This window comes from Trachypithecus francoisi, unplaced genomic scaffold, assembly GCF_009764315.1.
Source record: "Trachypithecus francoisi isolate TF-2019V2 unplaced genomic scaffold, Tfra_2.0 Lachesis_group11, whole genome shotgun sequence".
Classification (NCBI taxonomy): Eukaryota; Metazoa; Chordata; class Mammalia; order Primates; family Cercopithecidae; genus Trachypithecus; species Trachypithecus francoisi.
This window is the reverse complement of record NW_022681456.1, coordinates 9518307-9534562: the sequence shown is the minus strand read 5'-3', so window position 1 is coordinate 9534562 and position 16256 is coordinate 9518307. Positions and strand designations below refer to the sequence as shown.

Here is a 16256-nt window from a genome sequence, read left to right as displayed (position 1 = left end):
GAGACTCCGTCTCAAAAAAAAAAAAAAAAAAAAGAGTAATAATGGGGCTGAGTGCGGTGGCCCACACCTGTAATCCCAGCACTTTTGGAGGTCAAGGCAGGAGAATCACTTGAGCCCAGGAGTTTGAGACCAGCCTGGGCAACATGGTGAAACCGCATCTCTACAAAAAATACAAAAATTAGCCGGGTGTTGTGGCGTATTCCTAGCTACTTGGGAGGCTGAGGTGGGAGGATCAGCTGATCCCAGAAGTTTGAGGATGCAGTGAGCTATGATTGTGCCACTGTACCATTCCAGCCTGGGTGACAGAGTGAGATCCTGTCTCAAAAAAAACAAATAAAAATAAATAAATAAAAAGTAATAATGGCAAACACTGATTTGGCATTTACGGTTAGTCAGTCACAATGCTGAACACCATGACTGTCCCAGCTAAAGGCCACACCAGCCCTCTGATACTGAACAAGTAAGTGATCATTAACTGAGTGCTTACTCTGTGCCAGCCGTTGGCTTAACCTCATTAGACATGGTACCTCATTTCATGCTCACACAATCCCCAGGGAAGGATTATCATCATCCCTTTTTTCTAGATGAGGAAGCTGAAGCTTAGAGAGGTCGACTTGCCCAAAGTCACTTAACAGCTAAGAATATCTGTGGAGGGAAGGCGGAATCCCACGCCAGGGAGCCTGACCTCAGAACCTGCACTCTCAGACCCCAAGCCGTGACAATGCTTGAAATGTTCTGAGGCTACTGAAAGAAGAAAAACAATTTTTTTCCAGACAGAATTTTGATTCTTTCACATCTGTCCTATTGTTGGGCAAAACCTCTTGTGTGTTCTGTGATTGGATCTGCTTTCAGAGTGCTGAGAGCTCTGTGCGTGGGAGAAAATCCTTCAGAAACCTAGGAGAATGATAATAAAAAAATAGTGGTAATAAATGATAAATGATAATAATTATAAAAATATAAATATAAATTTTATAAAATTATAAAGTGTAAAATTTATAAAATATGTTTATATTTATATAAAATGTAAATACATATTTATAAGATAAATATAAATACATATTTATTTTATAAGATACATAAATAAATAAATATTATATATATATTTTTGAGACGGAGTCTGGCTCTGTGGCTCAGGCTTGAGTGCAGTGGTGAGAAAACGGCTCACTGCAACCTCCGCCTCCTAGATTCAAGCGATTCTTCTGCCTCAGCCTCCTGAGTAGTTGGGCTTATAGGCGCGTGCCGACACGCCCAGCTAATTTTTTGTATTTTTCCTAGAGACAGTGTTTCACCATGTTGGTCAGGCTGGTCTCGAACTCCTGACCTTGTGATCCGCCCGCCTTGGCCTCCCAAAGTGCTGGGATTACAGGCAGGAGCCACCGCACCCTGCCTATATATATTTTATATGTATCAAGTATGTATATTTGAGATATATATATAAGACAAAGTATATATATTTTGTATATATATATTTTATAAAAACATAAAATATAAATAATGCATAATAAATGATAGTAAAGATAATAATAATAAAAACAGCGCTGCAGCCCCATCCCCTTTTTGTACTCACCCCCTAAAAATCCCTATAAAAATCAAGTTTATTAAGGAGCAAATTCCACCCTTTTTATTTAGAAGCCAGTGTCTATAGGCTCGCTCTTGGCTATTGCTGGATTAATTCCAGGGTAGGGGAAAACTCCAGTTTTTGAGCTAGAAACCCACCCCTGCTTTTCAGGACCTTCTTAATTTTGATTTTTTCAACTTTTATTTTAGGCCCAGGGGTCCATGTACAGGTTGTTATAGAGGTAAATTGCGTGTCACGGGGGATGGGTGCACACATTGTTTCGTCACCCAGGTACTAAGTGGAGCACCGGATAGGTAGTTTTTCCGCACTCACTTTCCCCACGAGTCAAGCAGCAAAAATGCAAGGCCGTGTGGGCGGGGCCGGGGTGCCCGCTCTTGCCACTGATCCAATCACAGCACGGCGCTCCGCCTGGCCGGCCGCCGATTGGTGGTTGCCATAGCTCCGGGCGTTCGCTTGACAAGATGGCGGCGGTGGGGCCGTGGCTGCCGCGTTTTCGTGTCTGAGTCCTTCTCGGGTTCTAAGGCGGGCGCGGTTCTGCTGTGCCCGGCCCGCGAGGTCTAAAGCATGGGCTTCCAGTCTCCGGCTGCTCTTCTTTTGAGGCTTCTCCTTCTGCAGGGCGTCCTGAGGCTGGTGTGGGGGGACCTGGGTGTGTACGGCGCTGCGGGGACCTCGGTGGGCCGGGGCTAAGGGGACTGGGCGTTAAAAGGGCCAGACTTGGACTCCCCCGGGAGCTTCGGGAGTCGAGACCGCCAAAGCAAGCCGCCACACACACCTTAGGCGGTGACTCTTCCACTGCTAATCCCTCCTTATCCCCTTTCCTTCCCGCCTAGTTTTCATCCCTCCTTTTATCCGAATGTCCGGCCCTGCGGTCAGCGCATCCCTGGTCGGAGACACCGAGGGCGTGACCGTGTCCCTGGCCGTGCTGCAGGACGAGGCGGGTAAAGTCCAGCCCTTATTTTGGGGAGGGTGGGGGTTGGACTGGATCCAGACCTCCCAGGGAGCCTGGCGAGGTGGCATTCTTTGGGCCCCCTGCTTCTGTTTTCTGTAAAGTCGCATGGGGAGAAGAGGATCGGGGCGCTGCTGTAGGCCAAAGAGGACAGACGGACAGGTTCGAAGAAAGCTTGAAATAATAATGGCTAGCATTCATTAAACTAACATCGTGCATCATCCCATTTTCCTGGTAGAACAGTAATATCTTTTCATCCCCTTTGACCAGTGAAGAAACAAGTTCAGAGAGGTTGTCACTGTCCCAGTATCAAGCAGCTTGTAAAGGGCCCAATCTTAGGCTGTAATGTGAGTCCATCCTAGGCAGTCTGACTCGAGCTGCCTTTGCGTGCTGGTCTTCTCTTCCTTAGGAATATTGCCAGTTCCGACGTGTGGAGTGCTGAACAATGAGACGGAAGACTGGAGTGTGACTGTGACCCCTGGTGCGGTAAGGCAGAAGTAAACCTTCTCTGTAGCCTGTGAAGAGGCCCCCAGCTAGGGTTTCTGCACTGCTCTCTTTATTTGACAAGGCATAGCTTTCTCCATGCTCTGAACAATCATGAAATTGTGGGCTGTTGGATCTGGTAGACACTTACCCAGCCCACAGTTCCTTACCCTGACCTGGGGTTAGGAGTCCTTGGGTGCATTTTAGGGGGCCTGTGAACTCTGTGAAACTGTGTGTAAAGTTCTGTTTGTATGTGTATTTTTCTGATGAGAGGGTCATCAGTTTCCTTCAGATCATCAAATGGGTCAATGATTCAAAAAAGCTTTGTGCCAGGCATTGTGGCTCAAACCTGTACTCATAGCACTTTGGGAGGTTGAGGCGGGAGGATTGCTTGAGCCCAGGAGTTCCAGACCAGCCTGTGACATAGCGAGACCCTGTCTCTACAAAACAATTTTTAAAAAATTAGGTGGGTGTGATGGCACACACCTATAGTCCCAGGTACTTGGAGTGGGGTGGGGGTGCTGAGGCAGGAGGATTATTTGAGCCCAGGAGTTCAGGACTGCAGAGAGCTATGATGGTACCACTGCACTTCATCCAGCCTGGGCAACAGAGCAAGACCCTGTCCCTTAAAAAAAAAAAAAAAAAAGAAAGCTGGCCAGGCACGGTGGCTCATGCCTGTAATCCTAGCACTTTGGGAGGCTGAGGAGGGCGAATCATCTGAGGTCAGGAGTTCAAGGCCAGTCTGGCCAACATGGTGAAACCGGTCTCTACTAAAAATACAAAAATTAGCTGGGCGTGATGGCGGGCGCCTGTCATCCCAGCTACTTTGGAGGCGGAGGCAGGAGAATCACTTGAACCTGGGAAGCAGAGGTTGCAGTGAGCTGAGATCACACCACTGCACTCCAGCCTGGGTGACAAGCAAGACTCCGTCTCAAAAAAAAAAAAAGCTTCATAACCACTGATCTTGCCCAACTCTGAGCTTGTGTATAAGGATACTCAAACCTGGAGAGATTAAGCATCTTCTATTTAGTAAGTGTTTATTGGGTACCTAGTATATGCAACATCAATTCTGGAGATAAAAGGATGAGAAAGGCAAACTCTGCTTGTACCCCAGGAATGAACATGTACATGTCTAAAGTCATTCTGGGATAAACTGAGGATTGTTTTCATTGACTTTTGTGTATTTACTCTTCCACTGATAGGATGATAAAGAAACTAAAAAGGTACACAGTAAACTGAGTTTGTTTATCAGATTTGTGTTTAGCTTTTTCTTTTTTTTTTTTTTTTTTTTTGAGGCGGAGTCTCGCTCTGTCGCCAGGACTGGAGTGCAGTGGCCGGATCTCAGCTCACTGCAAGCTCCGCCTCCCGGGTTTACGCCATTCTCCTGCCTCAGCCTCCCGAGTAGCTGGGACTACAGGCGCCCGCCACCTCGCCCGGCTAGTTTTTGTATTTTTAGTAGAGACGGGGTTTCACCGTGTTAGCCAGGATGGTCTCGATCTCCTGACCTCGTGATCCGCAGCTTTTTCTAAGTATCCCAAAGTTGTTTGCTTTTATGTTAAGGAGTAGGAATCAGGGCTTGCATGTTACCATAGGTTTATGGGGTGGAACTGAAGATAACTGTGTCATCTTTGTATACATTTCCCTTTTATAAAATGAACGGAGGCCGATGTGTGCTTTTATTGTGTTTTCCATTATGTATTCTTATAGACCCTGTTTTGAATCACTTTAAAAATACAGCAATCTTTTCCTTTCAGAAGGTGTTGGAAGTGACAGTAAGGTGGAAGAGAGGTCTGGACTGGTGTTCCTCCAATGAGACAGATTCCTTCTCAGAGTCCCCCTGCATCCTCCAGACCCTTCTGGTTTCAGCATCTCGTAATTCACCCTGTTTAGCACATCTACTCATTCAAGTGGAAATTTATGCCAACTCTTCTCTGACCCATAATGCCTCAGGCAAGTGAAGTCTTTGACTGTGAAAACTTTCCTGTTGGTCCCAGCTACTTAGGAGGAAGAGGTAGGAGGATGGCTTGAGCCTGGGAGGTTGATGCTACAGTGAGCTGTGATCACGTCACTGCATTCCAGCCAGGGCGACACAGCAAGACCCTGTCTCAAAAAAAAAAAAAAAAAAGAAACATTTGTGTCAAGCTTACCTGTTTGATTATAAGTAAATGCCATGTAATTTGTAAAGTATACTTCACTTGAGTCTGTCTTGCCTTCCTAAACTTATTTTTCTTTTAAACATTTTCATTTTGTACTGTTTTATGTACCATTTATTTGATCTTGCTCTACTATTTGCTTCTTTGTAAGCTACTTTGAATCCTTTTTGGGAGAAGGTGAAATTTGTTTATGTACATTGATTCTTTTTGTTTGTTGTTGTTTGTTTTGGAGATGGAGTCTCGCTCTGTCGCCAGGCTGGAGTGCAGTGTGGTGATCTCGGCTCACTGCAATCTCCACCTCCTGGGCTCAAGCGATTCTCCTGCCTCAGCCTCCCGAGTAGCTGGGACTACAGGTGTGTGCCACCACGCCCAGCTAATTTTTGTACTTTTAGTAGAGATGGGGTTTCAGGATGTTCGCTGGGATGGTCTCGATCTCCTGATCTTGTGATCTGCCCACCTTGGCCTCCCAAAGTGCTGGGATTACAGGCATGAGCCACCGTGTTGACGCATGCATTGATTCTCATGACTGCATCTTAAGAAGAAGAAAGGAAGGGTAGCCAGACACAGTGGCTCCCAGCCTGTTATCCCAGTGCTTTGGGAGGCCAAGGCGGAGGAATTTCTTGAGCCCAGGAGTTCAAGACCAACCTGGGCAACATAGCAGATACTGTCTCTATAAAAAAATTTAAAAAGTTAGCTGGGTATGGTGGTGCCCGCCTGTAGTCCTAGCTACTAGGGAGGCTGAGGTGGGAGGATCGCTTGAGCACAGGAGTTTGAGGCTGATGAAGTTTACATCATTTCCAGCTTTTTTTTTTTAAGTTTTTTTTTTATTTTCATTTTTTTTTAGAGACATGGTCTCACTGTGTCACCCAGACTGGAGCTAGAGTGCAAGGGCACGATCCTGGCTCACTGCAGCCTTACTGGTTCAGGCGATCCTCCTGCCACAGCCTCCATAGTAGCTGGGGCTACCGGCGTGCACCACCACACCTGGCTAGTTTTTACATTTTTTGCAGAGACAGGGTCTCACTATGTTAGCCAGGCTGGTTTTGAACTCCTGGGCCCAGGTGATCGTCCCGCCACGGCCTCCTGAAGTGCTGAGATTACAGGCAGGAGCCACTGCACCTGACCTGTTCCCAGCTTTTTTTTTTTTTTTTTTTTTTGTTGAGACGGAGTCTCGCTCTGTCGCCAGGCTGGAGTGCAGTGGCCGGATCTCAGCTCACTGCAAGCTCCGCCTCCGGGTTTACGCCATTCTCTCGCCTCAGCCTCCCGAGTAGCTGGGACTACAGGCGCCCACCATCTCGCCTGGCTAATTTTTTGTATTTTTTTTAGTAGAGACGGGGTTTCACCGTGTTAGCCAGGATGGTCTCGATCTCCTGACCTCGTGATCCGCCCGTCTCGGCCTCCCAAAGTGCTGGGATTACAGGCTTGAGCCACCGCGCCCGGCCTGTTCCCAGCTTTTGATGCTACAGCAAAGATCATTATGCCCATGTACATGAATCTCTGGACGTGAGAAAATGGTTTTGTGTTAATCTCCGTCTCACATGATGTTAGTATTCTTTTTTTTTTTTTTTCTGAGACAGAGTCTCGCTCTGTCGCCCAGGCTGGAGTGCAGTGGCCGGATCTCGGCTCACTGCAAGCTCCACCTCCCGGATTCGCGCCATTCTCCTGCCTCAGCCTCCCAAGTAGCTGGGACTACAGGCGCCCGCCACCTCGCCTGGCTAATTTTTTGTATTTTTAGTAGAGACGGGGTTTCACCGTGTTAGCCAGGATGGTCTCGATCTCCTGACCTCGTGATCCACCCGTCTCGGCCTCCCAAAGTGCTGGGATGACAGGCTTGAGCCACCGCGCCCGGCCGATGTTAGTATTCTTAAACCAAAAGAGCTTTCAACTAGATGTGCCCAGAGGGCTCTGCTGTCATGAGTGCTACCACCATGTCCCCTGTCCCCTGCAGCAAACTCTGACATCTCTTGCCTTTATGGCCACATGGCATGGAGGGAGAAGCGTTCCAGACTTGAGTAGCAAAAGTCTGCTCACTGGAGACTGCTTCACTGCCGCTTCTCTCATTACATCCCTAACTGGGGTCCTCCTTGTGCTTCCGGAAGTTTAGGATGATAAGACGAGTTTTGACAGCTCCCTTCAGCAGACTACTGTGCCCTCAGTGTACTTGCATGGAAAGGCCTCCGAGATGAATGAAGTGGAAAAAGCAACTGCAGATGGCTGCCTGCAGTGTGCTATCTTTTGCATAAAGGAGGCAGAAATGAGAACATTTGCATAAAGAAATTCTGGAAGGATGTTGGAGAAGCTAATCATGTTCTACCAAGTTGGAGGGTGATGTGGGAACGGGAAAGGGCTGACAGTGAGGACTTTTTAAATATGCTTTTGAGTTTTTGGAACCTTGCAAATGTGTTACCTACTTAAAAGTTTTAAATTTTTCTATGGTTTAAAATTCAAAACAAAGCCAAAAAGAAGCATTCAATGACGGAAAAAAAAAAAAAAAAAAAAAAAAACCCAACACAACAGGAGGGATTCATGATAGCTGTACTATTCAAAGCACTGACTTTTTCCTTTGAGAAATATGCTTGAGGCTGGGTGGTGGCTCATGCCTGTAATCTCAACACTTTTTTTTTTTTTTTTAAGACGGAGTCTCGCTCTGTCGCCCAGGCTGGAGTGTAGTGGCTGGATCCTGGCTCACTGCAAGCTCCACCTCCCGGGTTCACGCCATTCTCCTGCCTCAGCCTCCCGAGTAGCTGGGACTACAGGCGCCCGCCACCTCGCCTGGCTAGTTTTTTGTATTTTTTAGTAGAGACGGGGTTTCACTGTGTTAGCCAGGATGGTCTCGATCTCCTGACCTTGTGATCCGCCCGTCTCGGCCTCCCAAAGTGCTGGGATTACAGGCTTGAGCCACCACGCCCAGCCGTAATCCCAACACTTTTAGAGGCCAAGGCGCGCAGACCACTTGAGCCTAGGAGTTCAACACCAGCCTGAGCAATGTGGCGAAACCCTGTCTCTACAAACAAATACGACAATTAGCTGTGTGTGGCAGTGGGTGCCTGTAGCCCTAGCTACGAGGGAGGTTGAGGTTGGGGGATTGCTTGAGCCCAGGAGGTGGAGGTTGCAGTGAGCCAAGATTGCTCCATGTACTCCAGCCTGGTTGACAGAGCAAGACACTGTCTCAAAAAAAAAAAAAAAAAAAGACTGAAAATATGCTTGAGTATATTTAGGTAATATTTTAGAATACCAAACCTAGAAAATTGAGCATTTTTGTGTATGAGTGATTGAGTTGTCTCCTCTGACCCCATGAACGCATGAAAAAGTTTTTACCCAGCCAGCCAGCGATTAAAACTAGAAAAAGAATAGAAGCACAGACAGGAGGTATGTGTCATATCAAGTAGCAACGAAGCCAGTGAACAATGTAGAAAGCATAAATCAACACACAAACATCTATTTGTGTAACACACAGTAAAACCCTGTTCTGAAGTGCCTCGTGGCTGGGGGTGGTGGCTCCTGCACTATGCCTGTAATTCCAGCACTTTGGGAGGCCAAGGTGGGAGGATCACTCGAGCCCAGGAGTTTGAGACCAGCATGGACAGCATAGTGAGACCCCGTCTTTACAGAAAATATGAACGTTAGCTGAGCATGATGGTGCACACCTGTGGTCCCAGCTACTTGGGAGGCTGAGGTGGGAGGATCACTTGAGCGCTGGGAGGTTGAGGCTGCAGTGAGCTGTGATTGTGCCACTGCACACTTCAGCCTGGGCAACAGAGTGAGACCCTGTCTCAAAAAAAAAATCAATTGATTAATAGAGTGCCTTGCTTGTGTCACATGGGTTTGATAACACTGAGGGTCAGACCCTTACCCCTGTAACGTGGTCTGTGATGTGGACCTTCTTGTTCCGGATACCACTGATGTATCATTGACCTGCTATGTTACAGCATACAACAGATGGTTAGCTGTTCTTTAGATACTTCACCTATTGTGTTGTTAAAGTTAACTGTTATGTGGGGTTTAAACAAATAGTTGCTGCATGGTTTTCTAACGTGTAAAAGTAACATTCAGCAGAATGAAACTTTTATCTGATAAATGATCCGTGAGAAACCCAAAGCATTACTGTCACTGAATTCTGAGTTAGGAGGCTGAAATGTTGTGTAACATTTCTTCTTTAAAGATGAAAATAGCTGGGCGCGGTGGCTCAAGCCTGTAATCCCAGCACTTTGGGAGGCCGAGGCGGGTGGATCACGAGGTCAGGAGATTGAGACCATCCTGGCTAACACGGTGAAACCCCATCTCTACTAAAAAAAATACAAAAACCTAGCCGAGCGAGGTGGCAGGCACCTGTAGTCCCAGCTACTCGGGAGGCTGAGGCCGGAGAATGGCGTAAACCTGGGAGGCGGAGCTTGCAGTGAGCTGAGATCCGGCCACTGCACTCCAGCCTGAGCGGCAGAGCAAGACTCCGTCTCAAAAAAAAAAAGAGGAAAATAAGTACAGAAACCTGTAATATCCTGAAGAGTTATAAACAATGGGCCCTGCTGATGTTTACTTCTTTAGGATTTCTTACATGTTTTCCCTTGTCTCCAGGTATATTATCCCCAAATGCATCACCCCTCTCTTGAATTCCTGCATCGTCTCCTGAGCTGCTTTCTCTGGCCTTGTCCCATTCACACCTGCCACCTTCTCCCTTGCACCACAGTGTTCCCCTATTCATCCGCCTCCTCGGTCTTCCACCTACAGTTCTCCAGTAGCCCCTCTTACCTGTACAAACTCTTTTTTTTTTTTCTTTTAATAGAGACGGGGTTTCTCCATGTTGGTCAGGCTGGTCTAAAACACCTGACCTCAGGTGATCCACCCGCCTCAGCCTCCCGAAGTGCTGGGATTACAGGTGTGAGCCACCGCGCCTGGCTGCCTGTACAAACTTTTATGTGTGTTTCCGGCTCAGCGCATTCTCTCTGCAAGTCTTCCTGACACCCAGCCGAAGCCACCTGCCCTCCCTGAGTTCCCTGACAGATCTCTTTCAGTGTTTACCCCTTGATGGTCACGTGATCTCTTTACCTGTCTCCTCCCTCTGAGATTTCGAGTCCCTCAGGGAAGCTGCTGTGTCTCACTGTGTCATCCCTGCATAACCCAGCCCTCCATACTCTCATGGCCAGACCACATTTGTCCCACCTGCACTATTGGGTACCACAGCCACGAGCCACGTCTGGACAGTTGAAAGGGGATGGGTCTTAATTGAGATGTGCTGTAACTGTTAAATAGCCATCAGTTTTTGAGGACTTACTGTGAAACAAAGAATGTGGAATAGCTCATTCATACTTTTTACACTGATTGCCTGTTGCAATGATATTATGTTGGATAGGTTAGGTTCAGTGAAATATATTATTAAGTTAATTTTATCTGTTTCTTTTTTGTAGTCTGGGCTACTTTTTGTATTTTTATTAGAGACAGGGTTTCACTATGTTGGCCAGGCTGGTCTTGAACTCCTGACCTCAGGTGATCCGTCCACCTTGGCCTCCCAAAGTCCTGGGTTTACAGATGTGAGCCACCCCGCCCAGCCTAAAATCAGTACATTACGTATATACTAACTCGTGCCTCTTAGTCAATTGATTATCTTCCAGATCAACTATGACTTCTTTGGTTCATTGTAAGTGGCGTGTTTTCTTATATTTGGGTTTTTGTTGGAGTGGTAGATGTAGGCGTCATGTATTTCATGGATTCCTTAATGTCCAATATTTGGTAATGATGATTTACAAAACAAGATAATTCAGCTTTCTTTTGAATATTAAAAATGTGACCATGCTTTGTCGGAATGTTTCTTAGCTGAATTTTTCTGTTGTGTGTACTTTTCAGAGAACGTGACTGTCATTCCTAACCAGGTGTATCAGCCCCTTGGCCCTTGTCCTTGTAATTTAACAGCTGGGGCCTGTGATGTTCGCTGCTGCTGTGACCAGGTACGTTCTTTGGTTATTGGGCATAAAAGTTATGCTACCTGTGAGAACACCAGCACTTCCACCAACAGCTTTTTTTATTTTTTATTTTTCGAGATAGGATCTTGCTCTGTTGCCCAGGCTGGAGTATGGTGGTGCGATTATGGCTCACTGCAGCCTCGACCTCCTGGGCTCAAGTGATTTTCTTACCTCAGCCTCCTGAGTAGCTGCGACCACAGGCATTCACCATCACACCCAGCTAATTGTTTTGTATCTTTTGTAGAGATGCGATTTTGCCATGTTGCTCAGGCTAGTCTCAAATTCCTGGGATCAAACAGTCTTACCTTGGCCTCCCAAAACCAAAACTGAGTTTATGTTTTCTATTGCAAATTGTTTTCAAATTGAGTATTTTTTTAAATTTTAAAGTTTTGGCAGGCGCGGTGGCTCACGCCTGTAATCCCAGCACTGTGGGAAGCCGAGGTGGGCGGATAACCTGAGGTCGGGAGTTTGGGACCAGCCTGACCAACATGGAGAAACCCCATCTCTACTAAAAATACAAAATTAGCCAGGTGTAGTGGCATGCGCCTGTAATCCCAGCTACTCAGGAGGCTGAGGCAGGAGAATCGCTTGAACCAGGGAGGCGGAGGTTGCAGTGAGCCGAGATTGTGCCATTGCACTCCAGCCTGGGCAACAAGAGCGAAACCCCATTTCAAAAAAAAAAATCACGTAACTTTTGAGTAAAATTTTTTTTTTTTTTGAGATGGCCTCCCAAAGTGCTGGAATTATTGGCGTGAGCCACCGTGCCCGGCTTTATTTTTTTTCTTTTAGCCTTAGAGTGGGTACAACATATAAACTGAGTATTTTGGGTTTTTTCTTTCTTTTTTTTTGACACAGAGTCTCGCTCTGTTGCCCACGCCGGAGTGCAGTGACACGATCTTAGGTCACTGCAACTTCCACATCCTGGATTCAAGTGATTCTCGTGCCTCAGCCTCCCGATTAGCTGGAACTACAGGTGTGTGCCCCCACACCTGGCTAATTTTTGTATTTTTAGCAGAGATAGGGTTTCCACAGTCTCTACTAAATATTGACCAGGCAGGTCTTGAACTCCTGACCTCAGGTGATCTGCCGGCCTCGGCCTCCCAAAGTGCTGGGATTACAGGAGTGGGCCACCGCACTGGGCCTAAATTGAGTATTTTCTTATCTGGCATTGTCAGTCTGGTTTTTGGAAGAAGAAAAGAATATCTCTTTGGATAAAATCATGATTGTGAAGATCATACTGAGGGGATGGTTTTAATATTATTTATTTATTTATTTATTTATTTATTTATTTATTTTGAGACGGAATCTCGCTCTGTCGCCCAGGCTGGAGTGCAGTGACCGGATCTCAGCTCACTGCAACCTCCGCCTCCGGGGTTTACGCCATTCTCCTGCCTCAGCCTCCCGAGTAGCTGGGACTACAGGCGCCCGCCACCTCGCCCGGCTAGTTTTTTTTGTATTTTTTAGTGGAGACGGGGTTTCACCGTGTTAGCCAGGATGGTCTTGATCTCCTGACCTCATGATCCACCCGTCTCGGCCTCCCAAAGTGCTAGGATTACAGGCTTGAGCCACTGCGCCCGGCCTAATATTATTTATTTATTTATTTATTTATTTTTGAGACAGAGTCTCGCTCTGTCGCCCAGGCTGGAGCGCAGTGGCCGGATCTCAGCTCACTGCAAGCTCCGCCCCCCGGGTTTACGCCATTCTCCTGCCTCATCCTCCCGAGTAGCTGGGACTACAGGCGCCCGCCACCTCGCCCGGCTAGTTTTTTTTGTATTTTTTAGTAGAGACGGGGTTTCACCGTGTTCGCCAGGATGGTCTCGATCTCCCGACCTCGTGATCCACCCGTCTCGGCCTCCCAAAATGCTGGGATTACAGGCTTGAGCCACCGCGCCCGGCCTAATATTATTATTTATTTATTTATTTATTTTTGAGACAGAGTCTCGCTCTGTCGCCCAGGCTGGAGTGCAGTGGCCGGATCTCAGCTCACTGCAAGCTCCGCCCCCGGGTTTACGCCATTCTCCTGCCTCATCCTCCCGAGTAGCTGGGACTACAGGCGCCCGCCACCTCGCCCGGCTAGTTTTTTTTGTATTTTTTAGTAGAGACGGGGTTTCACCGTGTTCGCCAGGATGGTCTCGATCTCCCGACCTCGTGATCCACCCGTCTCGGCCTCCCAAAATGCTGGGATTACAGGCTTGAGCCACCGCGCCCGGCCTAATATTATTTATTTAGAAGGCTTTAAGAAAATATAAAAAAAGAAAGAACAAGCCTGGTGAACTGGCTCACGCCTGTAATCCCAGCACTTTGGGAGGCCGACGTGGGTGGATCGCTTGAGTTCAGGAGTTGGATGCCAGCCTGGGCAACATGGCAAAACCCCATCTCTACAAAAATTAGCTGGACATGGTAGTGCAGGCCTGTAGTGCCAGCTCGGGAGGCTGAGCTGAGAGGATTGCTTGAGCCCAGGAGGTCAAGGCTGGAGTAAGCTGTGATCACACCACTGCATTTCAGCCTAGACGACAGAGCAAGACTCTGTCTCAAAAAAAAAAAAAAGAGGCCGGGCGCGGTGGCTCAAGCCTGTAATCCCAGCACTTTGGGAGGCCGAGACGGGCGGATCACGAGGTCAGGAGATCGAGACCATACTGGCTAACACGGTGAAACCCCATCTCTACTAAAATACAAAAACTAGCCGGGCGAGTGGCGGGCGCCTGTAGTCCAGCTACTCGGGAGGCTGAGGCAGGAGAATGGCGTGAACCCGGGAGGCGGAGCTTGCAGTGAGCTGAGATCCGGCCACTGCACTCCAGTCCGGCGACAGAGCGAGACTCCGCCTCAAAAAAAAAAAAAAAGAAAAGAAAAAAGTGGCCGGGCGCGGTGGCTCAAGCCTGTAATCCCAGCACTTTGGGAGGCCGAGACGGGTGGATCACGAGGTCAGGAGATCGAGACCATCCTGGCTAACACGGTGAAACCCCGTCTCTACTAAAAAAAATACAAAAACTAGCTGGGCGAGGTGGCGGGCGCCTGTAGTCCCAGCTACTCGGGAGGCTGAGGCAGGAGAATGGCGTAAACCCGGGAGGCGGAGCTTGCAGTGAGCTGAGATCCGGCCACTGCACTCCAGTCCGGGAGACAGAGCGAGACTCCGCCTCAAAAAAGAAAAAAGTACACAGTTTTTCAGTGATTTTTAGTAAATTTACACGATTGTACAACCATCACCACAATCTAACTTGAGAGCATTTCTACCACCCCAGAAAGAAATCATATGTCCCTGTAACCATTCCTATCTCCATCCTTCATCCAAGGCCACTGTGAGTCTGCCTCCGTCTCCATGAATTTGCCCAGTTTGGACATTGCACGTATATAGAATCATGCAATATGTGGTCTTCAGTGACTTTCTTCTTGTACTTAGCATGATGCTTTTAAGGTTCTTTTGCCTTATAGCAGCTGTCACCACTTCATTTTTGGTGGTTGAATCCTATTCCATTGTATGGATATATCACGTATTTCTTATCTATTTATTGGCTAATGGACATTTGGGTTGTTTCTGTTTTTTGGCCTTTATGAATAGTGCTGCTATGAACATTTGTGGACAGGTTTTTGTGTGAACATGTTTCCATTTCTCTTGGGCATATATATAGTGGAGTTGCTGGGTTGCATTGTTACTGTACGTTTAACCTTTTGAGGAACTAGTTTCTGAAGCAGTTGCACCATTTTAAATTCCCATCAGCAATGTACGTGGGTTATAGTTTCTCTGTATCCTCACCAACACTTGTTATTATTTGTCTTTTTGGTTATAGCCATGCAAGTAAGTGTGAACTGATATTTCTTCATGATTTTCTTTAAAAAAAAAATTTGTTTTTTTAGACAGGGTCTTGCCCTGTCGCCCAGGATAGAATGCAGTGGTGCAGTCACAGCTTACTGCAGCCTCAACCTCGCAGGCTCAAGTGATTCTCTCACCTCAGCTTCCCAAGTAGCTGGAACCACAGGTGCACACCACCACACTCAGCTAATTTGTGTGTTTTTTTTGTGAAGGTGGGATCTTGCTGTGTTGCCTAGGCTAGTCTAGAATTCCTGGGCTCAAGCAATCCTCTGGCCTCAACCTCCCAAAATGCTGGGATTATAGGCGTGAGCCACCATGCCCTGCCCTCATTGTGATTTTGATTTGTATTTCTCTAGTGGCAAATGATGTAGAAGATCTTTTCATGTGCTTGTGGGATATTTGTATATTTTCTTTGGAGAAATGTCTGTTTATATCCTTCACCCATGTTTTAAATTGGGCTGTCTTTTTGTTGAATTGTAAGAGGGTTCACTATATATTCTGGATCCTAGTTTGCCGAGACCAGCTCGGTCGGGGAGACCCTAACCCAGTGGCGCTAGAGGAATTAAAGACACACACAGGAATAATAGAGGTGTGAAGTGGGAAATCAGAGGTCTCACAGTCTTCAGAGCTGAGAGCCTTGAACAGAGATTTACCCATGTATTTATTTATTTATTTATTTATTTTTTGAGAAGGAGTCTCGCTCTGTCGCCCGGGCTGGAGTGCAGTGGCCAGATCTCAGCTCACTGCAAGCTCCGCCTCCCGGGTTTACGCCATTCTCCTGCCTCAGCCTCCCGAGTATCTGGGACTACAGGTGCCCGCCATCTCGCCCGGCTCGTTTTTTTGTATTTTTTAGTAGAGACGGGGGTTTCACTGTTAGCCAGGATGGTCTCGATCTCCTGACCTCGTGATCCGCCCGTCTCGGCCTCCCAAAGTGCTGGGATTACAGGCTTGAGCCACCGCACCCGGCCTACCCACGTATTTATTAACAGCACGCCAGTCATTGGCATTATTTCTATAGATATTAAACTAACTAAAAGTATCCCTTATGGGAAACGAAGGGATGGGCCGAATTAAAAGAATATGTTGGGCTAGTTAACTGCAGCAGGAGCACAGATCACTCATGCTATTGTTTGTGGCTTAAGAATGCTTTCAAGTGGTTTTCCGCCCTGAGCAGGCTAGGAGTTCTTTGCCCTTATTCCCATAAACCTACAGCCTTTCAGCCTGGGTATTATGGCCATCATGAACGTGTCACAGTGCTGCAGAGATTTTGTTTATGGTCAGTTTGGGGGCCGGTTTATGGCCAGATTTTGGGGGGCTTATTCCCAACATGTTC

At 47.3% G+C, this 16256-nt stretch overlaps 1 protein-coding gene across 2 annotated transcripts in view; it reads left to right on the top strand.

Moving 5' to 3' along the window:
* Nucleotides 1-2001: 2001 nt before the first annotated feature.
* TCTN2 (tectonic family member 2) overlaps nt 2002-16256 on the top strand; it is a 40138-nt gene continuing 25883 nt past the window's right edge. The window contains exons 1-5 of one of the 2 annotated variants that reach the window (XM_033220162.1): nt 2002-2225; nt 2410-2517; nt 2935-3011; nt 4766-4958; nt 11000-11100. In XM_033220162.1, the coding sequence (XP_033076053.1) occupies nt 2144-2225; nt 2410-2517; nt 2935-3011; nt 4766-4958; nt 11000-11100 (561 nt within the window). In that variant the 5' untranslated portion in view covers nt 2002-2143. Of the gene's footprint in view, nt 2226-2409; nt 2518-2934; nt 3012-4762; nt 4959-10999; nt 11101-16256 lie in introns of both variants that reach the window. The other variant, XM_033220161.1, reaches the window with a different exon arrangement.